Consider the following 25,753-nt stretch of genomic DNA (forward strand, 5'->3'; position numbering starts at 1 on the left):
CACCGTGTTTGGAGCAACCTTCCCGCAACGATGCGTACAACCGCCCGTGCCATAGCGTTTCACAGTGAATCATGGCCTACTTCTCTCGTCCGCCGGCTCTTCCATATTCATGAGCATCTTTCTGCGCAGTTGGAGTGGAAAAAAACGCCCACCCACACAGCCCGGGAACTACGGCAATCGCAAATCGCCACCAAGCGCCTAATAAGACAGTGATTATTCAATTTCGGACGCGATCGCATCGGCGAGCCGCATAAATCACGTCCTGGACGGGGGCACGCCCCGGTGGCCAATGCCCCGTTTGTCCCTCAAGGACACTCGGCAGGGAACGCAAAATAGGTCAAATCCGCGCGCTCCGTTAACATCCGCGTGACTAACGTGCGGTGTGCTGTGAGTCCTGTTTCCCGAAAACGAAAAACTTTCGCCCGCGCTAATCGAGCACCAATCGGTGACAGAAATGGGACGCTAAGGGACGTGCTCGGGCTCGTTCTGGTCTGTTGACCTCGCGTAGAATAAGGGAGGACTAAGGGCTCCTCGAGGTGCCGCGGTAAATTCTTCCTGGTCACGCGAGCCGATACTCGCGAACCAAGGATTGTAAACCGTGTGGAAATGTGTAATACCGCGATATTAGCAGTCCGTATAGATGTCAAGGGAAATGGTTCTATTTATAGGCCGAGTACGTCTGAGTGGCGTGGGGTGTTGTGGGAAATCTGGTCGGGAAAGATTGATTCCTGGCTGCCTCACCACCCACGGAGCCATACGCCACGCGTATTAAAATACGAACGAAGGCTTTAACGTACCGGTAAACCGACCACCGAACTCAAGCAAAGGGCTGCGTGCTTTCGCTGTCCACAAATCAATCTAATGCCCCTTCCAACAACGTGGTATGGGGTTGGAAAACTCGAGAGAAAAAAGAAGAGGCAACACAGCGGGCGACCGAGAAGGAAGTTTTTGCCAAGTTTTCCATGCCGTGCCGGTGGCCGATGGTTGGGAAATTGCAGCACTTTCGCAAAAACCGATGACGGCATGATTAGCCGATGGTGGCCATGGTGGCCGTGCATTACGCAACCCGAGAGGGTGGTTCGTTTTGGGGGTTTGTTTTAGTGGTGGGTTTGGGGTTAGGGTTAGGGTGGCTGGCGTCGCTTTTAGGCACCAAATCGATCAATGTTTCCCGGACGGAGTCAATTGATTGCAAGCGTACATTGTGTTGCACGGGCTGGCAAGTGCAGTTGACTCATGGATTGGAAATGATTACTGGAATGGAGCAGCAATGGTTGGGTGTTTTTTTTCTATCATTGTTTTCCCCACTGTCAATAGTAAGATTATGCTTTTTTTGATAAGCGACGCTACGTTAGAGGAAGAATACCCGAACAATGGTAGGTGGACATGTGAATAACAAAACGCGAAAATGGGCAAGCTTATTCACGTTTTATATTTCTTAGAATTTATGCAAAGCGATTTTACTTAACACTTCTATATTCAAAGCATGATTCAGCTATTTTGAGGAACTAGATAAAAGGCTCTTGATGTATGCTTTAACTGTTGAGTTGGATTAATCTGTGACGTGTTGGATTGACAAAAAATGCATCTATCCTGAATAAAGCATAATTAATTTAGCTCCTATTCAGGCGCACCTTATTTTTGACCTAATTTTGGAGAGAAAAAAAAACACATCCTTTTCCCTACGCATAAAGCAGCGGTTATTTTTAATGCCCCTAAAATTTAGCACGCTCTCCCAAAACGCCGTGGGGCGTACATGCTTCCACCCATTTGTCACGCGTTAATGCTAACAGTAGGGTGTAAGGGGTTGGCCCTTTACCGTACCGCTCACCCCCATCCCCATCGGCACGGGCGCGCAATCAGGTGATTAAAATCATAAATCTCGCCCGAGTCACCCATTGACTTTGATTGAGCGAACCTGGTGGGATACGCTCGATTTGGATTTCCTGACTCCCTCCTTCCGTACGCCTCACGGTTGGTTCCACCGGTGAAAGAAAATACAGGATGATCGGCCACCAACCCCCCCCCCACCGGAACTCTGCATGCCCCACCCCTGGGACCTTCCTGCTAACGAAATGCACGGGGAGGAAACGCCAACGCACGTTCCTACGCCGGATTGTCATGGTCGCGTACGGTGTTAGCGATATTATTTCCGCCTATTTTCCCATGCGACTCGCTCGAGTTTGTGCGTGTGTGTGTGTGGCATTAATGGCGCCTCATCTGCCGGGAAAGGGAAACTGGGTGTGTCAATGGTGAACGCGTGCCTCGATCGGACACCGACCCGCAAGGGAGCCAGCGAACGGACTCGAATGCCGTTTTTCTGCAATCAAACCGCAATCGGACGATGGCAAGGGAACCGAAAGGGATGTGCGCGTAAGGGGCCGAGAACCCTTTTGTGGCGTATCGGTGCTATCGGTCGGTGCCGGTGGCCCCGTCCGAGAGCGGTCGATTGATATTTGTGTGGTTATTTTAACGAGCATGTTTCATGCAACTGATTGGAAAGAACGCAGCCAGATGGCGATGGCGCCGGGATAAAGCGACCCGTTCGCAGGTCGCATGTGTTTCTTAGCAGATCTCGAGCAGCTTTAAGAAGGTAACGTGGATGTTCGCATTATTTTTTTGTGTTAATTAAAGCATGAGCAAGACGACATTGTTTTTATTTAACATATAAGACAATAACATAGTTTTCTGTAACATGTTTGGACTTTGTGGCTGTAACTTATCTGAATATTAATTTAAAGCACATGTTTAATAATCGTGAAGGCCGTTAAGCCTTAAAAAATAAAAATACCAATGACAAAGATATTTTTAAACGATTTATTTTCAAAATACAGCTACCTCAACAATGAAATCACATTTTATCCAATACTGCTTGTTACAAAATATTATTTATCAGCCGGGAAAGTAATCCTTAAATCACTGCTAAAGAGCACCACGTGCCCCTCGAGGGGCCCTACACGGCCCACTCCACTTCCGGCCCTCTTAAGCTGTTGATCGCCGTCGGTAGAAGTGGCTGCTTGAGCCGCCGCAGGCCTGCGATAAACATCAGACGAAACCGATGCGCCCAGAGCGCCAAGTGCAACCGAAGCTCATCCCTCTCCACAGCACGAGAGAACATGCTGTTTTACAACCATTTGGCTCGTCCCTGGCATTCCTCCGCGTGGCCGTAAATCAGTCCCATCATCTCTATGTCGTCGCGTTAAGGAGCAGCAACGCAATGGGAAAGGAAAGCCCCAAACGAAACAGTTTCTCGTTCCGAAATCGAAAGAAAAAAAACCATCCCTTTGGCAGGCACACGATATAGGCGCGTTACGTAACGTCCGTTCGTCCCGTTGCTGGTGGCCGGCGTATCCTTCTCGTTCGGATTAACTCCGCTCGGGTGCGCCGGCAGGGCAGGAACGTGGCGTTTCAAATTAAAAAGCAATCCATTTGCTATAAATTTCCCGGCTGGAAAATAGGAAAACAAACTCGCGCATCGTCTCGCAAGGAAACGCGACACGCTACGGCTACGAGCGGGACAGGGATGTTTGTTTCGTTTTCGATCCTTCGAAGAGGAAACAAAATTTTAAATCTCCCAAACGGAGAGCTGGGGGAGTAACGAAAACTCCCGACTCGTTATGGTTATTTATCCCTTATTTTTTTTTACTTTCATTTTTTTTGCTTCTCATTCCCTTCATGAGAACGTTCGAATATAGTTTATTTGAACGGGCAATCCGATTATAAGACAATTTCAAACTACCCTGGCACTCACCCCGTTTTCTAAAAAAGGGGAGAAAATAACGAGTGAACGCGGCCTACTTGGACGAAGCGAGACGTTCCGATACGTGCGGTTGCTTTCTCGTTTTGCTCGCTCTCGATCGAAGCAACCGGGGAGGCTCCCGGGGGATTATTTATATTTATATTTTCGACCAATAATTCCATAATTCCTGCGGCTCATTATAAAAAGGAGCACCGAAGGGCCAGAAACCGATATAAAGGGAAGCTTAATGGGTCGGCTTTGCTCACGGTGCACCCGCCGGTTTGCTTGCATTCGACCGGTGAGCGTTTCAAATTTGCTCTGGGACCCATTTTGGGGTTAAGTTTTCCCATTTTCCCACCGGGTTGCGGTCGAAACAGATCGGTCGAGTATCGAACAGCGCGCACGCTATCATGCTGCAGATCATCTCGGGATGCGGCATGAGTGTTTAAAATGAGCGAGCGAGAAAGAGCACAAATGCACGCGTGGGAAAATCTTCAAAAAACGAAAAACCCACCCACCGAGAGGCATTCGGGGTTATTTCCCTCCCTACTCGATGTTTGCTTTTGGGAAGGAGGATGTGTACTGGCGTGTTCCTCTTCGCGGGAGAGCGCTCATATACACACACTTTCTTCGGGGCTCGTTTCGGCTGCCCGAAGTGAAAAACGGTCGGAAAAACGGACGCGCGTCGTGCCGTCTTGGGATGGTTCTAGTGCGCGGAAAAGCGCACCGATTCGGCCACCCGGTCCAGTCAGCAACGGTCGCTCGGTGGCGTCACAACGCGTGGAACGGATCACGCGGTTACGTGGATTAGACGGTTTTCTTTCTCTTCTCCCTTTCCCTATACTCTTCTTCCGCTGTCGGGTCTCGGGTCAGTGTTTCTTGCTATCGTCTCCTGGGGGTCACTTTTACAAAACGACGGTCTGGAGCCCGTGGGTCGTGCCAATCTGTCGACGGTAATCTGCTAATCTGAGGCACTCGCTGGTATTGTTGGTCGTGTTTTGTTCCACGCGAACGTACAGGTAATGCGTTTTTGGGGGTGTTTGTCGGTGTGAGGATTTTCTGATGTTGCCTGATTGATCACGAGGTGAAAATGGACAGTTGTGTCACGTTTGCAGAGAAAGAACGATAAGTTTGGCGATCAATAAACGATCAGATAAATGAGAGCAAGTGGAGGTGGAATTGCGATAAAAGTTAATCCTAAATTCCGGAATGTCCTGGTGATCGTGTTAAAACAGTTTATAAGAAGGATTTTTAGAGTGGATTTATTTTTTCCCAAACGTGATCATTTATCTTGCTTCTTAAAATTAAAGTTTTCGTATAACAGAAACGTGGGCGGTGTGCAAAAATGATGTATTAAACTATTTTATTAGTTCAACTTAGTCAAACTAACTCGTGATATTAAAATTTAAGTGATCTTTGTTCTTATAAGCATTTTAGTGAGTTTTTGCAACACATTAATACTCGCGATCATTTTTCACTTTGTTCCCTGTGCACCGTGCAATTCACAGTGAAAGCGTATCGTAAAACAAACGGTCCAACCCGTTTTGTCCTCCGGAACCAGCAACGGTGTCTAGTGAAAATATCATCGACCCCCGGCATTCGGAAGGAGTTCGAATAAGGGAATAGAATAAAAGTGAACCAACGCCGACCGACGCCGGCGAGTCTCCAGCAAAACCCGGAACCGGAAGTGGAACCGGAGCCAGCGATATTTGCAGCTGAAAACTCGCCTTCAGCCCTCAGCCTCGGATCCAAGCAGGCCAGCAAAATGAGCAAATTCTATTCGATTTTTATGCAAATTTGTGTGATCGCCGCATCGATGCAGGCTGGTAGGTAGCTCGTGGGGTGAAAACGCAAAGAGCCTTGTACGTGTGACACACGTCGGTGTGTAGCGTGTGTTGGGCAAAACGGACATGAACGGGCGTGTTATTTGATCTTATTTTTGTGCATTTTCCCTGCCGTCTTCGTGCTACGGAATTGGCCCAAGCAGAATGAATGCAGCAGCTCAGAGGTCATTACGGGCACGAAATTTATTCGCGTCTCTTGCAGATTCCGACGCACCGTCCACGTGATTTAAATGCCGATAAACAACGCGTCCCTTGCGTGCCGTCGGCACATGCCGTTTGTCGTGTTTGTCAGCGTTTTGATCCGTCGGTGTTTTGGGGGGTGGTACATTTAAAGCGCACCCTCACACGCGTACCGTCGGTAGATTCGCGAGTCTGTTGTTATTTTTGGGATCGTGGAGATATTTTTGTCACCCCAAGGAACTTCCACTGTGGGTGTCGGGAACGCGTCACACACATGAAGAAAGCGACCGTTTGTTTTCCTCCGAGCGTCACGGTGGAAATCAGCAGAGGGATGGATTTTCTCCGCAAAAGATACATCGATCCGTGCAGCGGACGCACCTGTCACAATTCATTTCGGTTTCGAGATCGAGATGCGTGCAATAACGAGCGATGAAAGTGGTGAAAAATGAGCTCCCCAAGCGTAAGGACTCGGCTCGAAGGGCACACATTTCTCGGGGTGACTTATACGATGGCCCAAGCCCTGAAGCCCGACGGAGGCGAACAAAAGCCGCCTCGGTGAGTCGATCCATAAATCGCGGATTGACGGGCACTGGGGAGACCTGGAAGCGAGGCCATTAGGCGCATTTTCTTTAGCCCAGTTCACGCACGGACTACTCAGCTGCAATGGTACGGTGTTCGCGTGCGTGGGTTTTTAAAACACCACCTTTGATGTCACCGACGTACGTGTTTGGGATTGGATGCGGTCGGGTGGTTTCAGCTTTAGCACGACGAGTGTGTTACATCTCGGAGAAGTGCGAAATTGAATTGCAGCAGAAGCGAAATAAACACGTACCATTTAAATTTTTAACTGTTAATGTCTATAGTCGTTTTTAAAAAACGTAACAAAAATGAAAATAATTAGACACATTTCTAAGATCAAAGCTGAAAAATGCAACCTAGATTATTTTTAGCGTTGAAATGGTAAAACCAAAATAAATTGGATGAATAATACACTCATACCTTCTCAATGGTACACCTAAAAAGGTGCTTAAATTCAAACTTTGTTTTGTAAAAAAAAAACTCGAACTCTAAGTAAATCTGGGGAAGATTCGGATCATCACTCGCACCATATCTCACTGCTCATCCAAGTCTAAAATTGGCAGCAAACTGCAGCACCGGCTCTGCGGTGCAGACAAGCTCTTGAATTCCGTTGAGAATTCCACCCCCATGCCATCGGATCGCTATTCGCATTCCACACCGGCATCATAATTTCAAAATCCGCGTGGGAAAATGCGGCAGAAAAGACGCTGAACACTGGAGAAGAATCAGCGGCGGAACAAGAAAAAAAAACACCACCACTGATAATAAATCCCGCATCACACCCGGATATTTCTTGGAATTCCAACCGACCATAGCCCCGAGGCGACCGGTACGAAGGTTTCCCTTTTTTGATGAGCATTTCTGTACGTGCCATCATTTGATTGGGCTGGATTAGGCGCAAGACAGCGGCATCCCTCCCTAAAGCGATAATGGAATGCAAGTGAACACCGACGGTCAGAGAGTCAACGAGAGAGCGAGAGAGAGATAGAGAGAGGTGGCTAGCTGAATGGGCTATCCGGTTCAATGCACAACCAACGAAGACCAGAAACGGTGGCGCTGAAGGGCGAATGGGCGAATGAAAAACCCATCTTATTCATGGTGGCCACAAGCTCACCCTCGGGGGCTCCGAGAATTGAGTAGCGCTTCAAACCAGCATCAACGTCGACTAATGAACCGTTCGAAATGAACGGTTAGCTACCATAAACTAATCTCCGAGCCGGGTCCATTCTTCCGTGCGCAAGATGTGCCCCCGGGCTTTAGGCGGTAAACCACGATCTCACGATCTTCTCGTGGTGTGGCACGTATTCGAGCAAGAAACGTGTCTACACGAGGTGGCAAAACAAGAAGAAGAAGATAGGCAAGCAAGAAAGCTTTTCCAGCCACCATGTGTGCCGTGTTTGCACTTACCATGGAGCCCCCCGGAATGGAGGCTCAAGATGCCGTTACTATTTTATGTGTTTTCCGTCGCAACAGCCGCCATCACACCGCTTTACACACGCCGTCCACGGGTGCACCTGTACGCGAGGTGAAGCGAAAAACTAATTTGTATTTATGTGCCTCCGCGTGACGGTAAGCCCACGGGGAAATTGTGCACATCAGATGCCTAGGGCTACCAGACACCAGGCGCCTCCATCAAGACCGGTGTTCCGCTTGGAAGGGCTGCATTACGAGCCACCTTGGCAACGGAAAGCCGTGAAAGTAGACGGAGTGCAATGGGTGCAACCTTTTCTTATTATTAGTTACACAGCCTGCTGACTGAAGGGTTTGTTGCCTACGCCAAATTAACCGAAAGACTCTCCTTTACTCTACTGTTTTGGGCCCTTTCTAACCGTTTCCGTTCAGTGCAGTGAGGGACGAGTTTAAGTTTTCCGCTCCCTTTTTGGGGCAGTGGCCACACAAAAGCAATCACCTAGTGAGTGGAAAAAAGAACGAAAACACACCCCATCGCTGTTAAACAAAATTTCTACATTAATTCGTTGCCTTTTTGTTCACACCTTTGCACCACCGTCGGGGGTCGGAAAAGGACACTCCGTGAGACGGCTTAATGGGCCACCGGCAGGGTGTGCCGCTATTAACAAAGCAAAGTGGTTCCCCATCACCGGGACAACACTCCCTGGCGAAGGTAAAATAATCGGGCGCGTGCGACAAACACAACCACTAGGACACGATCACGAAACCCTCGGAATTGGAATGTTATTGTTTCCAGTGTCTGCTCGTCCGGTGGTCACAGCAATTTGCAGGCACGTAGCAACAGTTTTATTGCATTCGCAAATGTCACACACTACCCATGGTCTTGTGTGAAATTGAGGGCGTCCTCTTTTGAGGGCAAGTTATGAAAAGTTCGTGCTGATGGCGCAGCTATCGAAGGATGAGCTGGGCAATTAATTTCACTCAAGGCAAAATTCATATCCTTTTGTTTTTTGTTTTTTTTTGCCAACACACACGTTGTTTTCAATTAGTACCGTTCGTTAAACGCCTTGTCCTGTTCTTTGTGTCATTTCTGTTTGACCTTTCCGCGGTGGATTTGCTGTCTGACGTCGACGGACAGGGCTGAGCATCAAATGCTACAACTGCGACTCAACCAGCAACGAAGAATGCCTGAACCTGAACACCAAGTCCGCCATCGTCGCCGAGGTAAGCAATCTAGCGGAAAGCGTTCGCGCTCTAATATTAATCTTCAATTAAGCTGTCACTGTTGAAGGAACGCATCTTGCACTGGAGAAGGTCAGAGGTTACGTTTACCGCCACAAGTGTAGTCATCCACGCGATCTGACGTTCGTTCCTGCTGTTTGCCAGCAACGGCTGACAGCACCAAAGTGAGGTTAAATATGGCGCGTCCTTCGTGCAGATATGAAGCGGTAGTATGCGGCGTCATTAAGCGTTGCACTGTGTACTTTAGCTATTCTCTAAAGAATGCCTCACTGCGTGGAAGTTATTGCTTGAGCCGTTTTTCAATGCAAACACAATGACACAGCGCGATTTATTTTACAATCTTTACTAGGAATAGCCTTTATTAGGCAGTAGAAACCCATGCAATAGCCCACCCTTTGACATTTGACCTTTTGTTTATTTCTCCTTCGCTCATCAGACCTGCACGCCGAGCAAAATGGCGGCCACGACCGGTAACTGGCTGGCGGATCTGACGCGCATCGAATACTTCGGTGGAACGGAAATCACGGTCCCGATGGTGTGCCAGAAGATCGTCGCTTCAAACGGTAAGCAATGGCAGAAAGCTTTCCCGACAGCACCCATATGAATTGTTAAATTGCTCACACTCCAGAAAACGGTGACACAATGACGTACCGAGGCTGCCAGCTGGACGGTGGCAAGACTGATCCATGCCAGATCGCGTACGGCAAGGCGAAATTGCAGCGTGGCGTCATGATCGAACACTGCTCGACCTGCAAGGACGACGGATGTAACGGAGCCCCGAGGCTGATGGGACGACCGACGCTTTGGCTGCTGACCGGAACCGCCCTCGCTCTGGCAGGACTCACCTCCCGGCGGCTGTTCCTGTAAAATGAATCCTTCACAGCGAAGCACCGAGTATTAGGCGCATCCACCAAACCTGTACATACGAGATTGATTTGGAGACGAAATCAACGGACACTTATGCACGCGCGGAATCTGCTAATCCGGTCGCTACTGCGCCGGTTCCAAACAAGTAGCTTCACTTCAGCCAGTTTTGTCGGCACGGAGATGAGTCACAGGAGTTGAGGCACAAACGATTGGCTTAGCTCGTTCGAACGGTACGGTATGGTGACAGAAAATTGCCATTAATGATAACAACCATGAGTCACGATGGGTATTTGTGGAGTAACGCGATGCTGGTGCTGATGGGGTAGATAAGGCTAAGATCATAACCGACGTAGCGACGTAGTTTCCATTTAGAGGGAGTGAAAAACAAAATCACTTTAAAATAAATCGTAGCCACACAAGAAAATTCACTACGTCCGATAGTTACTCATTAGCGAGATAGGCACGTAAGCTAAGACATTCAGAAACGATTCAAAGCAAATTCGAGCACATAATTTATAACGATTAAACCGATTGAAATACTCGAAGATCAAATTCACGCATATGCCTTCATTGGAGAAAAAAAAAAACAAATAAAACTTGTTGGGAAGCATAATTTAAGATTGTCGTACGATTGAACATCTTCTAACCATTTGATATTGATAACTACATAATGCACTAAAAATCTAGTACGTAAATCTAGTTCACGCAATTTGCTGGAAAAGTATATATTTTTAGTAATTTTTGTTTGCTAAAATCGAGCGATCACTAGCTTTTCGGAAGATTCAGGACAAATCGCTTCGACCTGATCCTACGTGATCTCCCAACAGCGGGCGAATTCGAATCAGTGGAGTTGTATCAGAAAAACAAAACCTGTCTAGGAGAACGTCGACTCTCTGCAGGTCCGAATGTTGTTGGCACAATAAATGTTAGACTCATTTATATGAGACATAGCCCTACCTTAAAGGGATTCGACCGTGAGACGCAGTTTGAAAAGTTAGCAGAATTGTTTCACCATCGGCAGCGCACAATGATAATAATTATTATAAAAAAACACTGACGTAATGGCAACGGTAACATTAATAACAACTATAGCAAACGCAATATTTGCAGCGTAATAGCACCAGCACGAACCATCAAAATAATGTACCCTCTCCTGAGGGCGTATGTGGCGCCTTTTACAATTGAAAGCGCACTAGATGATAAGCATAAAAAAACTCATCAGCACGAACGGCAAAAAGGCTTTACTCATGGGCATGTTTTCTCATTGTTCCCCTTAATTAGGAGTGGCTTAAAGCTGTGCAGCTAGAGCGATATTTACGCTTGACTCCATGATAAAAAACACACACACAACAGCTTAAGAACATCGTTTTCTAGCCGAACGCATTGAATGATATATTGGAGAAATTTGAATGTATATAAACAAGTTTTCGTAATTGTTAAAAAAAGGTACTGATTTTATATTGATTTATTTCTATCGCTTTTTCATTTGCGATAGAGCAGGCAATGCAGCTTCCAGCATATATGTGACGGTTGAGATTTTTTTAAACTAAAAGTATTTATAAAGCTGGCGTGAAATACGCACTCGATACTAGCGTGAAACCCACAGTAAGATCCCACTAAAACCCCGTAAGCTGCAATGCACTGGTGCACGAATAGAGAGAAAGGCATAGAAAATAAAAACAACCAAATAACACCGACACGATTCAGAAGGAAATAAATGACCGTAACCCAAAGCATAGTTAGTACTTTTTTTTATTTTTATTCTCTCGAAAACTATTCCGATTCGTTCGTTTGGGCGGGATATCGAAATAAAACACAATTTACGCATTAAATATGCACGAAAATACGCCTCAACCTTGCAGCCTTAAATAATAAAACGCACCTTATCGAGGTCCATTTTCCAACCACCAACTTAGCGTAGGTGTGCTGTAGCTTCTATGGCCAGCAAGCGACGTCAGAATGGGTCTAGTTGTGGCCCTTTGTCGAGCAGTTAATTAAATGCGATTGTCGTCATCCATTATCGCTTACCACATTCAGTGCTTGCCGTTAACCAATGGGCCGGTTTGGAATGGAAAATTAGCCGCCTAGCCTTGTGCCCGTTATTTTCCACGCTTGATGGTTCATTGTGGCGTCGTATCGTAATTTAGTTATGTCCGCGGTACTCGAACTTGGTCGGTTTTATATAGGGTAAAAAAACGCTTTGATCAAACCGATCATAATTAATTTAACACATTTAGCGAATTTCCAAATTAAATTTCATAAATGAGGCATGTCTTCCTTTAAGTAGAAAACATATGCCCACACATTTCAACAGAGCTTACAGTGTGATACAAAAGATTTCTTGACAACTTCATATTGGTTAGCCTCGAGCATATGACACATCGCATCGGTGATTAATTCGAATCACCACCTTCCCCCCTTCTCACCCACACATCCACCCAAAAAGCCAAAGGGGCACTTTGGCTTCACAAACCCAAAAAAATGCTCGTAACGGCCGAATTGAAGTTAGTGTAACTTATCGCATGATCATCAATCGATATGATGTTAACCCTAAAAAGGGGCAACACCTGCTACTCCTCGTGCCTGGTGATAAGTGCCCCCTGAATGCATTAAAATGATACCTACCTTTTCGTAAACACCCTTTCCACCGAGGGCAAAATTCAAACCTACTCGCCAACGGTTCGATGGCACCAAACCATTTGCCAGTATGCGGTGATAAGAGGGGTGGGCGGGTCGGTTCGACAAATTCGCCTCGCCTGAACCGTGAAATAGACATGAGACGCGGTAAAAAGGGACAAACTCGTTCGTAAGGGCGATAATGGATCAGCCGATTCGGTGGGTTCTAGTATAAAAACCCAACCACCTCCAGGCGGACGCTTTCAGTAGTGATCAGTTGGCCCTGGTTGTGGTCTTTTGGTGTGGAACGTCGCTACCGTGTGGGGTGCAAGCTCGAACAACTTCTCCTGTGATATTGTGACGCGATTCCAGCGGGCAGGAACGCCATTAAAGTGCCAGAATGAAAGTGAATATGGCGGTAACGTGGCTAATGGCGCTGGTGGCGCTCTCCGTTGACCAAGGTTAGATCCGTTACAACCGAGAGGTGCGCTTTGTAACGTCGTTTTATATGCTTACTTATGCAAAAAAAAATTACACGTGTGCTTGTGAACTACGTAATTTTCCTGCCAGGCTACCGCCATTTTGAATTGATCGCCTAAAATAGAATAGATCGGCCTACTACGCTGAGCAGCAGGAAGCTCTGCGTGTGTGTTTGTAATGGTTCATTCTGCCCAGTGTCGTTACCTAATTGTGCCTGGTTTCTGTTCTTTCCTTCCTTCACGCAGCACACGGGCAGCTGAAATGTTACGTGTGTGATAACTGTCCCGATCCGTACGATGGTTCCTCGCAGCTACGTGACTGTCCGGATGAAAATCCGACACCAACGCCGTCTCCGCCTCCGGGAGACACGACGGTTCTCACACCGCCAACCTTCACACCACCGGGCGTGGGAGGGGAAACTTCTACGAACCCGTCATCCGAACAGCCTCCAACACCTCCCATTATTACGCCACCACCGTTTCCTGGCCGACGAAAACGCCAAACACCCAACCCTTATCGCTGCTACCGGATCGAGCACAGTAAGTGCAGAGTGTCCTTTGAACGATCATGCACGGCTAGGGAAATGTTGGACGTTTTTCTTTTGAAGCGCCCGCCATTTTGAAGCTAGCAGGTACCTGCGATCTTACCCCAATGTCTAACGGTTCATTTGTTCCTTCTACTTAGACAGCAACGTCCGGCGCGGATGTGTGTCGTTCCTTGGCTCCAACAGTGACACCTGCCAGTCAATCAATGGCGGCGTCGTCCCGAATGACTGCCGGGTGTGCGATTGGGACGGATGCAACAGTGCGACGGGACTACAAGTATCGCTGATCGCGCTACTGCTGGCAGTGGTGCTCTCGAGCGTGCTGAGGCAGTAGACAAAAGGCAGAAAAAGACACGGCCACCATCGCGGCCGCCATCTTACTCATGCGGGACATCTGGACGCGTTCATCGAGTGCTGCGATCGAGGAACCGATCAGCTCGCCCAGTGTGCAATATACGGAACAACGTATACCTTGCTTTAAATGTAAATCGTACGGCTAGGCACTAGATTAGGCTATCTACATACGGGAGGTCTGACGACACAATAAAGCTCATAAATATAAACATGAAGAAGAGTGTTGGGATTTAATTACGACTCTATTAATGAATGCAATCAGGCGCACTAATTACGCTAAGCCCTACTTAGCCTAAGGCTTACTTTAAAAGGCTGCTGATAATTGGCCCGTGCTACAATATAACAGGTTGGTCCCATCTAATTTCTAATCAGTTCTGATAAGACTTCTCCCACCGCACTGTGGAATTAGCCGTGTCGTGTCATATGGTTAGCAGACAGTTTGAGGCATTCAGAATACGGAAGTCATTAGATCTGTTATTTTTTATCAACACTAAAGGAAACTTTGTCACTTGTCACTAGCGATGGCGAAAAAAACGACATTTACCTGGACTACGTGCGTTCAACGCATGCATATGACAAATCGGAACGTGTTTCTGCTGGGAGCTAGTTTTTTTCCACTGAAGCAAACGCTCCTGTCGATACCAGCGTTGATAGATCGATGATGATAACGAAAGGTTGCGAGGCCTACTAGATTACCCGGGCCGTGGTACCGGTAACGGACCAGCAAATTGATGGATACGCCTGCTGTTTGTGTAATGCTTTGCATCTGTACGCGTTTTTTTGGCTGATTTCACCAATTACGTCAAACATATTCTGTTTGAAGCAATTTTGTTTCACTTACGCAAGTGATAATTGTCAGTTTAGTTATAATTAACATGGGAACATGACAACGCACGGGGATAGGGTTTGGATTGTGATGAACACTTCTATTACAGCTCTAATTATTTTGTTGTCCTTAAATAAATAACAATAACAACAATAACTAATTATTTTGTAGTAATTGAATATAAATTTGAAGAGACAATAACAAAGATTTAGAATGATTTTTCGTACGAATTTTTATTATCGATTGTTACATTGAATATAACGTCTACACGTTGGGCTTATGACTTACTATTTTTGTTGTATTAAACTGGAAAAGGGGTAAAATTAAAATGAACATCAACATGGATAGATGGATTTTTGCTGAACGATATAAAATTTTGAAATCGGTTTAAAGGTTCACCGGCTAAGCTACAAATATTTTTGGCGCCAAAATGCAGGCAATGTAATGCAATCACAATTTACAATGTGATGCAATTACAACGCATATACAACAGCTTTTTAAGAATACAATGCATCCGGCATGTAAGCGAAAAATACACTTCGAGTTCAGTTTCTCGATCGTCTAAATATTAATGTCAAATAAGTAACACTAATTTAAAGATTTAAGTGGCAAACTATTGTCAAAATCTAATGTCACGCCTAAAAACAATAATCCCCGTTTATTGGTCGATTTCTACTCAGAAAAACCTCAGTTTTACTCATGGTAATCCACTAATCCAATCACAGCATGCAGCAGGAAGTCTTCCATCATTTATTCATTCATTGCACAGCGAGTGTCCACAAACACGGCAACTTGAAATATCACCTTCCACAAAGGGAACCGGTTCCCGTTCACAAACTCCAACGGCGTAGCCCTCTATTTCTGCACAACCCCGACGATGCACAACATCCTTCGTTGAGTCGTTCCCTAAAATCAAATGCATCCAGTCAATTGATGGTGGTAGAAGGTCTCGTTAGATTTTACTTACTCTGGCTACGAATCGTCACACAAACGAACCGCTTTTCTGCCGCCTGCACGTGTTTCGCTTTCCCGTATGGGTAGTAGGGTGGAGGCGTTAAGATTGGATTCCCCGGGTACCAAACAGTGCTACCCCCCACTAACGGTGGAGGAGTCAGTAAAGGATCCCAAGGATAAAGCTGATTACCACCACCACCACCGCTTAAAGGCGGTGGTGTTAGGATTGGATTACCCGGGTACCAGGCGCCTCCATCGTTACCACCACCGACGAGTGGTGGAGGCGTTAGAAGCGGATCCCAAGGATTGTTTTGATTGCCTCCGTTCTGCGGTGGGAATGGAGGTGGTGTCAATATTGGATCCCAAGGACTGCCACCCCACGCTGGAGTGGACTGCGTCAGCACAGGATACGTTGGGGTGAAGCTGAGTGCGCTTAAATCAAGCCTGGTTTTGGTGTTGCACTGCACGATCACGGGCTCTTCTTGGGTGCAGTCTTCACACGAATAACACCGGATTGCATTTTCTTCCGCTACAAGATGGAAACGTTTAAATAATCACGTCATGTTTAATTGCCCTTTTACCTCACAAACTCACCGTATGAAGATGCTAATGCCAGGAATAATGCAACAAATACCAAACCACCCCGCATTGTTTATTCGCGGAAGTTATCAAATTAAATGAGGCTTCTTCGGGGCACGCACTTTTATATACACCTTTCAAATCTCAAGCATGTGTCCGGTTTTTCCAGCCTAATCAGCTACCACAGTCACCCTGCTGTATCTTATCTTCCAACAGCTCCATTTTGCCCGCTCCGTATGCAAATGTAGCCGTGGTGGGGTTGCGTTTTTTTTTTCTTAAACGAATGATCGGAATTCCGATACGGCCGGAATTTCTATCTGTTTTAGATTTCTCTAGGGGTGCAGCATTACGCAGCACAAAGCATACACGCGCGTGCCGATACGCGTGCGTGTGTCATCGATGACGTACGGAAAGATAATGCTGTTTGCAGGATGAAACCAAACGGACTGTTTCAAATGGGTCATGTACTGGGCAGTATCATAAACATTGCTTTATCTTCGATTGCTTTGGATGCATGAGAAAGAAATCATGTGCGGGAATGTTATTTCCCATGACGACCAAATGTCTGGCAAGGTGGACAGACTCAAGATAAGCTTCAAAACCGGCGACAAGTTCGTGATATAACTGATCATTCATCTGAAATTCTACCACAACACATGCCACAACTGGACACCAGCGAAAAGCCCTTTTTGGCTGATTAAACCGGCAGATCTGATAGCTACCAGCCCGGGGGTTGAATCGTGGAATCTCTCGACAAGGGAAGTTTTTCGTCGACCAGACCAGCTAAGAAGACGAAATCATTTACAGATATTGCAAACCGATTAGGACGGAAGATTAGGATGCTTTGTGCTAGATACTGGACTTAACACACCTCCGTTCGTATTGTTTTTGTCCATTTAAGCAGACATCTGATAATGCGCTTCGCCAAATTCCTTTACCAACACCTCATCAAAGGTCTCGTTCCACTGACCAGCTTAATGTGTGTTAGGTAGCCATCCTGTTTATGGCGAATGACCCATTCCTGAGCAATTCCGACACAACGAATTGATCCGGTTCCGGTTCCTAATCTTTTCAGTTCGTTTCGTTTCGGTCAATCGACTGCAAAACTGGGTGATTGACGAAAACATGAACCAAACAAAACTCCACGAAATCTTAGCCAAAGCCATTCATAAAATGGGCAGGTTATCTTTACAATAGCTCATACCACCATCGTTTATCTCAGTGCTTATCCATATCGCCTTGTAAATCGAGTCTATTGATGATCCTTCGCCAGCCTATATAAGCCGCGTTGATAATGCCAACCTTATGCATTAAATCGAAAAGTGAAGTTCGCGTAGGTCTCCGTAAGAAGTGTACGAGATTGGGTCCCATTCCCAATGCGAACGAGATAGAGTGTGCAAAATGGTGAAAATTAAGCCACGTGGCATTATGTGGCGATCAAACGATCGATGGTTAGCTTTTCTCGTGTGTACAGTGTGTTTGTTTCTGATTACCCGGTCGGTGTCAGCTCAATTACGGTGCCACTATTGCGATGGTTGTGACGCACATGATCCTTCTCAGGAAGAAAATTGCCCTACGGAATGTGCCATTTGGTACTCGAGTGAGTTTGAAATAAAGATCACCCCAGAGCGCCTTTTCTGATCATCGTGCACGTTTTGTACAATATTCACAGCAAATGGAGTAACAGTGACGGTGACCCGAGGATGTGTAGAGTACGCCAGTGGCGATGTTACAATCTACCAACGGTGTGACACGGAACTTTGTAATACCGCAAGTACCACGCGGTGCCTTCGCTGTGCGTCGGTGTTTTCGACGGATTGTAACGATGTAATCTGCCCGACGCAAGATGATCAGTGCTACTTGAACCCAACAAGTAAGTGCCTTTCTTACAGACAATCGTTTCGACAAAATCTTTCCTGCTTGGGCAACGAACAGACGAGTTCGCGTATCTCAAATACAATTCGCCATTCTACGGCTAATCGTAAATGCTTCTAAATCACTCACCAGACATCAATTATTGGGCATTGTTTGGCACTGGTCATTCGCTGATGATGTCGGTTTGCCTGCCCATAAACCTGTTTTTGGGGGGCGTCCAATTGATACGCGGAGCCAATTGGTGATATCGACAGACCGGCCGAATGTCCCCACTCGAAATTGATAGCGGAAGTGATCATAAACCCCGCTCATGGTTCTGTTTATGAAGTTTTACTGTCTTTCAGAAGGCTGGCGCTAGCTCTCCCGTGTCTGTATGTAGTAAAGGTTTACAGGGTGGAGTCTATGCCCCTGAGTTCTTAGCCGTAGTAGGGGAAAATGTGCATCAGTGTCTAGGTCTAACGATGCCTGTTTTCCAGACGGTCATCGAGGATGTGAATCAGATGTGGAATATTCTACCGACTGTCCACCGGAAGATGATGCTTGCTCCCGGTGTACACCCACCGCGAATGGACGAGCCTGCAATGAAAACCTGCACTGTGTTGTTTGCGACACCAGCGCTAATCCAGGTTGCCACCTGGAGGTGTCCTTCATACAGCAGTGTCCCAGTGCCACCGATGAGTGTTACCGGTATATGGACGGGATTCAGGCGCTACATTTCGGGTGTACTAGTGGGAATGATTTCTTGACCAGTTGCAAGCCACCGTACAACTGCCGCACGTGCGCTACCGACGAATGCAACCGAGATGGTAAGATAACGCACGGGCAGATCCTGCGAAGCAATTGATAAATTGGCGAGCCCTCTTTCAGACATATTCACGTGCTACGCCTGCAGCGACTGTCGCGAGGTAGACGAAGCTCTCAAGAGTGTATTCGAGTGCACCGTGTTCGAGTTTGATCAGTGTTACGCGGGCTACGATTGTACGTACGAAAGACATCCTGCAGGGGAAGCCAAACAACAAAATTATAATTAATTCAACCCCCTTCACTCCAGGGGCAGAGAAACAGACCTACAGGGGTTGCGCGTACGAGGACCTGCCACCGTTCGATCTGATCAGCACGTGCGATGAAAGCGATTGCAACAGCGAGATCTTCCCCAATCACCTCCAGTGCTACCAGTGTGTCGGATGCAGCAGGATCAGCCCCGAGGATATCAATTACTGTCGCGATCCAACGGCCACCGCATGCTTCATGATGCAGCTCGAGTCCGAAGGAGGAGGAAAAACGCTTGTCCGTGGTTGTAACACGGACGAGTCGTTCCAGGATTGCCAGCTCGGTCGGAATTGCGTCACGTGCGAGGGCACACAGTGCAATGGGGAGGCCGGAACTGAGCAACGGGTTTGCGCGCGTTGTAACAACGTGAATGAGTGCAATCAACAGACCGTACCGTCTGGCTGCTTTGACACCTACTTCACCAACCAGTGCTTCGTGTACTCGGATGGTGTCGATGAACTGCTAAAAGGATGTCTACTTGAGCTGGACCCGGAAATGGCTGAAGCGTGCTACGATCCGTCCGATACCCGGTGCACCATATGTAAGGATTTCAACTGCAACGAGCGGCATTGCGCAAGTTGCAGCACGCGTGATGGAGACGGTTTAGCGTGCCTGCTGGCGGACAACGAACATCCGCTACCGTACGTGCTGTGCACGATCGGATGCCGGATGGAGGTCGACGCCGAAGGACACACCGTGCGGGGTTGCATTGAAAATTTCCCGAATGCATGCGATACGGTGACGGGAATCTGCAACGAATCGCTGCAACCGGGATCGAATGTGGGGATTTTTCCACCCGTGCGACGCAAGTGCTTCCAGTGTGATGGCGTTGACAGCTGTCAAGAGGAGCAGCATGACATGAACGGGCAATACTGTCGGTTGTACTACGGCTCGAACGATGGTTGTTACATCTTCAACGGTAAGTGACAGTAGTCAAAGTAGGCCGGAAATTAAACAAACATTCACGGGGATGCGTGGTTTGTTTTTCCACCGTAGATGGGTTCGACATTATACGCGGTTGCACTTCCGACCCGAGTGCTAAGTGTTCCGAATCCGGCAGTCAGGATCCCAACTGCAAGATCTTCACCGGTGACCTCTCGAACGGAGCAGCCGTCGTGCAGATGAGTTGCTATCGCGATTGCCCGGGGGCTGGATCGGAAATGATACCATCATGCCCGCCGGTCTACTGCGGTGGTTCGGACGATCGCTGCTTCCTGAGTGTTTCCGGAGGTGGCGTGATCTCGCGTGGCTGTACATCCATGCTCAATGGGTGTCCTGCGGATAGCAAGGACTGCTATATCTGCAACGAACCGAACTGCAACGGGGCGCATGCAATCTGTGCTACTTGTGATTCGTCCATCGAGACGGATTGTCTTGTTGCGGAGGACCATCAGGACGTTTGTGATGGAATGGCCGGATGCTTCCAGTATCAGGACATCGATCGGGAAATCTTTGGCTGCGCAGAACAGGCACCTGCCGATTGCGCGGAGGATGCCGATCACTGCCGATTCTGTGATGAAGCGATGTGTAATGCGAAAGGTAAGCTACCAGCGGGCTATTTTTAGAGTCATTTCATACTAACATTCTTCTGCTAGCTCTCACGCTTTGCTTTTCCTGTACCAACTGTCCGAGTGTGGCGGAACCAACAGTACAACCGACGAGGCTGTGCCCCACCGAACAGGATCGCTGCATAACCGGAATCATCGACAGCAGGATCGATCGAGGGTGCTCATCAGAGTTGCCAAGCCCCATCGAAGACTACATCGTGATCGAGGACTGTGTCGAGGCCATCTGCAACAACCTAGCGGCTAGTGAATGGGCGAGCTGTTACGTCTGCATCGACTGTCCGGATGTACCGAATGCTCAGGCGTCATCTCTCTGCGTGAGTCCTCCCACGAATCAGTGCTTTACGAGGCGCGATAGCGAAGGATTGATTCACCGGGGTTGTGCAACAGAGGTCAACCTCGAGGGATGCACCGACGGGTTGAATTGCGCCGTGTGTCAAGGGGAACATTGCAATGGGGAGCCAATTTTCGGTGCTTCACCTGAATCTCCACCATTCGGTTGTGTCCGCTGCGAGGCGGTGGAAAACTGTGCCGATTATAACACCGTCAGCGTGTGTCCTAACGAGCTTGGGCTGTTGTTCGATGGCTGTGTCACGTACGACGATGGGACGAGCGTACAGAAAGGATGTCTGAGCGATTCGAACATGTTAGTCCTGTGTGGTGCAGGAGCGAATCCTGACCACTGTCAAGTGTCCTCGATGCCGATGGGCAACGCGAGGCCAATACGTTGCCTAAAATGCCAGGAGGATGCTGCTTGCGTCCTGGGAGATCCTGCCGAGCTAGAGGCACCAACATACGAGCAAGGATCCTGCGTGGCGTTCATCAACGAAGGCGGTTGGATCGAAAGGGGAAATTCGATCGAAAATCCGGCGTGCAAGGAATCATCTCATTGTGTGGAGTGTTACTCTGATGCTTGCAACGTGGGGCTGATTCCTGAGGATCGACTGCAGTGCTATCAGTGCAGTGGTACGGAATGTGCCAGTGCGTTTCCAGCCGGAGTGCCCACATTTACATCCCAGCCATGCCTGCGTTACAACGCGCCCACCGATCGGTGTTACACCTTGTACGAAGATGAAACGATCGCACGGCGCGGATGTCTGCAGGATGAAGCCATTTGTGAAGGCGCCGACGACGGAGGCTGTCAACTTTGCGCTAGTAACGGATGTAACGACGTTGACTATGCACATTTCATCCAGACCACGGTGTGTATTCTGTGTAGCACCAACCGGGAATGTGAAACAGCCCCGACGGAGCAGATGTGCAGTGGATCCGGTGGGTGTTTTACATTTTTCAGCGGATCGTTTGTTGTTGCGAAGGGATGCGTTTCGGAGATCGGTGAAAGTGCGCCCTGGTACGAGGACTGTATGGATGGCGGTTCAAGTGACCGGTGCCTGCGTTGCTATGGTGATCGATGCAACCGCAATCGGTGTTACGTCTGCAACTCGAGTCTCGCTGGGATGGATGGGTGCATCAATCCCCTTACTGATGGTGCCAAATCGGCTGTTTGTCCTGGGAGCGATGAGTGTGTGGCATTTATAGATGGTACGTTAAAAGCAGATTGGTCTTTCTAGAGGTAGCTTGATTTTAAAGACTGTCTTTTGCAGACGAAGGCCACACCGTCCGCGGATGTGCCGACGATCATCCGGAGCAGGTGGCGAAGTGTTCGGAACCCGACGAAAAATGTCAGAGTTGTAGAGGAGACCTTTGTAACGCGAAACCACTGCCAGAGGACCGCATAAAGTGTTACCAGTGTTCTGGTTCAGACACAACTTGCATTACACCGGTGAAAGGAAGCGAAAGCTACTGTGGAACTTACCGAGAGGGAAAAGAAAGCTGTTTCACGCATTTCATAGGTAGGGACACGACTAATTCTTAATGTTGTTTTGCGAGAGTGGAGTATAAGAAATTGTGCTCACTAATTCATTCACCTCGGTCAGATACAACAACGGTCGAACGAGGATGCACGTTGCAGCGGGATTCTCCCTGCCAGGGATACTGCCAGGAATGCAGCACATCCGGCTGCAATGATCAACTTGCGTTGGCTCAAAATCCATTGCACTGTGTGCATTGCTCAGGAGAGTCCTGCGTTGGAATTGACGCACCGAACGAAACCAACGCGATACAATGCCCGGGCGAGCTGCTGTTCGGTCGCACCGATCGATGCTACACACACTTCGATGAGGAAGGGATAGTACTGCAAAGAGGATGCCTCAGTGAACTGACACTCGCCGGAAATGTGGTCGCGTCTCAGTGCGAGGACCCGTTGGATGTCACGTGCAAGCTCTGCTCCAAGGATGGCTGTAATGCGCGCAGTGTGCAGTGCTTCGTTTGTGACTCCGACACGACTCCCGGTTGTTCCGATGTCCTGAATGGTGACGTCCACCATCCACTGCAACGCCGTTGTGGTACAGATCAGTGCGTTTCCCTGCTGAACGGAGAAACAACTCGTCGTGGCTGTGCGGAAGACTTCGAGGGCACGAGCTGTGATCAGGCGCATGGATGCGAAACGTTCATTGGTCCGCTTTCAAACGGTGGGATGTATCCTGCAGACCGATTACGGTGCCATCAGTGCACGGGGTTAACGTGTGGACGAGTTTTGGAAACAGCTACACCCGTCGCTTGCCAGCAATACCGTTCCGAAGACGAATGTTACACGTATGTTTCTGGTGAGTCACGATAGAGATATGCACCTTGAGCAAAAGATCACTTATCAAAAACGTTTCCAGATACTGGCGAAACATCCCGCGGTTGCCTTTCGGATCCCGAAGGGGCAGATACATGTTTGCAAAACCCGTATAACTGCATTCGCTGCACATCGCATAACGGTTGCAACGTGGAACCAAGCGAGAGTCCGAATGAACTCACGTGCGCTCAGTGTAACGGTGCGGCAGGATGTTCGCAGGGTGACGGATCTTCCCCCGTCCAGTTTGAACGTTGTCGCCGTCCGTTGTTGCTTGGTCGACAGGATTCCTGCTACACGCAATCGTTCGCTGGTGAGGTCCTTGCGCGCGGATGTCTTAGCGATGTGGACGCTTCTTTGAGTGGAAAATGCACCAACGGATTGGAAGACGAATGCACCGTGTGTCAGTGCGATCGCTGCAATGGCCCTCCTATCGAATGTGTGAGCTGTGCGGGTGAAACGTTCGGTTGTGGAGATGTGCTAGGAAACTCTGCCGACCTCAGCAAATGTCGTACGGGAACGTGTGTATCATTTGTGCGCCAATTCACCAACGGATCATCGATCATCGTGAAAGGCTGCTCGGAAGCGTACGAAAAGGATACGTGTACCGCTATGGCGCAACCGGATGTTGGAAGTTATCAGCTGTGCCATGATTCCGGCTGCAATGACGTTCGGTTTCCACTAGAGCGCCTCAAGTGCTACCAGTGCACGGGTGAATCTTGTTCCGATCCGTCTCTGGAACCAACGCTTTGCGAACCATACTACGGTCCAACGAACGACCAGTGCTACAGCTTCACGGATCGGCAACAAAAAGGATGCCTTGGGGAGCTGGAAAATCCCGAGATATGCACGCCGGATGGGTCCGGTGGCTGTCGGGTTTGTGCTTCCGGTGATGGGTGTAACGAGGAGCCACGTGCGCTTCAGTGCATCGATTGTTCGTCGAAAAATGATTCACGATGTGTTGACCCAATGTTGGTTGGGAAGTCGACAAAGTGGTGTCCAATTGGGGGCTGCGTTACGTTGATCGATGGTGAGTATGATATCCCTGTCACTGTGCCGGCTTAGGACTAATCGCATAATATATTTGATCATTGTAATATTGTTTAATGTACATATGTCTGTTCGCCCTCTCCAGATGAAGGCTTCACAGTGAAAGGATGCGCAGAGGATCACGACCTCAACGCAACATTCTGTTCGACAACCGGTGCATCCTGCCACGTCTGCTCTGATGGCGATCGATGCAACGACGTGCTGTTCCCCAACGATCGGTTGCACTGTTTCCAGTGTTCAGGTGCTGGCTGTTTAGATGTTTCACAGCTTCGTCCAATCACCTGCCAGCGGTACGATCCGACGGATGTCTGCTACTCGTACGCCACTGATCCTATGAGCATCGAGCGTGGCTGCCTATCAGACCGTGTGTCCCCGTGTCCTGATGAATGCGTCACATGCACCGGTACATCATCGAACGGCTGCAACGACGATCCACCGCTCGTTCCCAACTCGCTCACGTGCCACCGATGCGAAGGAGCATTCTGTGCGAGTGCCCAAATAGGTGCAGGAACCGAATGTCCTGCCGTATTGCTAGGACACACCGATGCTTGCTACAGCTTCGTCGAGACGTACACGGTCCGAAGGGGTTGCCTTTCGGAGGTGGATGTCTGCAATCCTGCGGATCCAAACTGCCACATCTGCTACAACGGAAAGGACTGTAACGGTGCGGCGTATCCTGTTACCACCCGCGAGTGCATCCACTGCTCGGAGGACGAGGATGGTGAGAGTTGCAGATGGGGCTTCGCTCGTTCGAACGCGCTCCAATGTCCTGAAAGCGGGTCATCTTCCTTCGGAGCCGGGTGTTACACCTGTTACGTGGAGGACCGTTCTTCGCCGGAATTAACCCCCAATGGGACAGCTCTCGCATACCAGCGCGGTTGCGTCGGAGACGACCGCCAGAGCCTGTGTCGGCAGGATACGCTGAGTGTTTGCCTCGGGGCGGGTTGCAATCACCGGAACGAGCGGTTGCAGATTTGCGCCAAGTGTGAAACCGGATGTGACGGTGGCCGGTGGCTCGTTGAGGAGTGCCGGGGTGCGGTGGAGTACGAACGGCGCGGGTGCTTCCTCATGCGAGACGGTCGGAAGCGTGTCCTGGCGCGTGGTTGCGTGGCCGATTTGAAGCAGGACGATTGGCAACGGTGCTCGAACGCGCGGGATGCATCCTGCGTTACGTGTCTCGAGAACGAATGCAACCGGGCGGTGTCCTCGCTGCGTGGGGTGTCCTTGCTTGGGTTGGTGTTGGTTGCCTTACTGGCCGTTGCTGGAGCACGTCGGTAGTTGAAGGGAAAAAGCGGCTAGTCGTGAAACAACGTGCTTTTGTT

The 25,753-nt window shown here is 48.6% G+C and overlaps 4 protein-coding genes across 4 annotated transcripts; 3 read left to right on the forward strand and 1 right to left on the reverse strand.

Annotated features, from left to right (window-relative positions):
• The first annotated feature begins 5,250 nt into the window (after positions 1–5,250).
• On the forward strand, positions 5,251–11,582 carry LOC128723017 (uncharacterized). The gene is made up of 4 exons (XM_053816719.1): positions 5,251–5,562; positions 8,888–8,973; positions 9,428–9,554; positions 9,620–11,582. The coding sequence occupies exons 1-4, from the start codon at positions 5,502–5,504 to the stop codon at positions 9,856–9,858; spliced, it is 513 nt and encodes a 170-aa protein (XP_053672694.1). The 5' UTR covers positions 5,251–5,501; the 3' UTR covers positions 9,859–11,582.
• Positions 11,583–12,874: 1,292 nt separating this feature from the next.
• On the forward strand, positions 12,875–13,832 carry LOC128726826 (uncharacterized). The gene is made up of 3 exons (XM_053820655.1): positions 12,875–12,935; positions 13,200–13,497; positions 13,643–13,832. The coding sequence occupies exons 1-3, from the start codon at positions 12,875–12,877 to the stop codon at positions 13,830–13,832; spliced, it is 549 nt and encodes a 182-aa protein (XP_053676630.1).
• Positions 13,833–15,432: 1,600 nt separating this feature from the next.
• On the reverse strand, positions 15,433–16,433 carry LOC128722831 (uncharacterized). The gene is made up of 3 exons (XM_053816512.1): positions 16,394–16,433; positions 15,646–16,161; positions 15,433–15,584 (listed from the first exon to the last, which is right to left on the reverse strand). The coding sequence occupies exons 1-3, from the start codon at positions 16,431–16,433 to the stop codon at positions 15,433–15,435; spliced, it is 708 nt and encodes a 235-aa protein (XP_053672487.1).
• Positions 16,434–17,612: 1,179 nt separating this feature from the next.
• On the forward strand, positions 17,613–25,709 carry LOC128722834 (uncharacterized). The gene is given in 11 exon segments (XM_053816516.1): positions 17,613–17,811; positions 17,884–18,084; positions 18,563–18,921; positions 18,923–19,064; positions 19,138–20,055; positions 20,133–20,675; positions 20,732–22,243; positions 22,306–22,554; positions 22,639–23,367; positions 23,428–24,411; positions 24,517–25,709. Coding segments are annotated over 11 exon segments (7,029 nt in total).
• The last annotated feature ends 44 nt before the right edge of the window (positions 25,710–25,753 follow it).

Source organism: Anopheles nili, chromosome 3 (genome assembly GCF_943737925.1).
Source record: "Anopheles nili chromosome 3, idAnoNiliSN_F5_01, whole genome shotgun sequence".
Taxonomy (NCBI): Eukaryota; Metazoa; Arthropoda; class Insecta; order Diptera; family Culicidae; genus Anopheles; species Anopheles nili.

Bases quoted from the DNA above. Each gene is read 5' to 3' on its own strand.
- LOC128722831 (XM_053816512.1), bottom strand. From the start codon at position 16,433: ATGGAGCTGTTGGAAGATAAGATACAGCAGGGTGACTGTG. The intron at 16,162-16,393 runs GTAGCTGATTAG...TCCATCTTGTAG, and splicing joins GATACAGCAGGGTGACTGTG to CGGAAGAAAATGCAATCCGG. The intron at 15,585-15,645 runs GTAAGTAAAATC...ATTTGATTTTAG, and splicing joins TGTGACGATTCGTAGCCAGA to GGAACGACTCAACGAAGGAT.
- LOC128726826 (XM_053820655.1), top strand. From the start codon at position 12,875: ATGAAAGTGAATATGGCGGTAACGTGGCTAATGGCGCTGGTGGCGCTC. The intron at 12,936-13,199 runs GTTAGATCCGTT...TCCTTCACGCAG, and splicing joins GGCGCTCTCCGTTGACCAAG to CACACGGGCAGCTGAAATGT. The intron at 13,498-13,642 runs GTGCAGAGTGTC...CTACTTAGACAG, and splicing joins TACCGGATCGAGCACAGTAA to CAACGTCCGGCGCGGATGTG.
- LOC128723017 (XM_053816719.1), top strand. From the start codon at position 5,502: ATGAGCAAATTCTATTCGATTTTTATGCAAATTTGTGTGATCGCCGCA. The intron at 8,974-9,427 runs GTAAGCAATCTA...TTCGCTCATCAG, and splicing joins AGTCCGCCATCGTCGCCGAG to ACCTGCACGCCGAGCAAAAT. The intron at 9,555-9,619 runs GTAAGCAATGGC...CTCACACTCCAG, and splicing joins GAAGATCGTCGCTTCAAACG to AAAACGGTGACACAATGACG.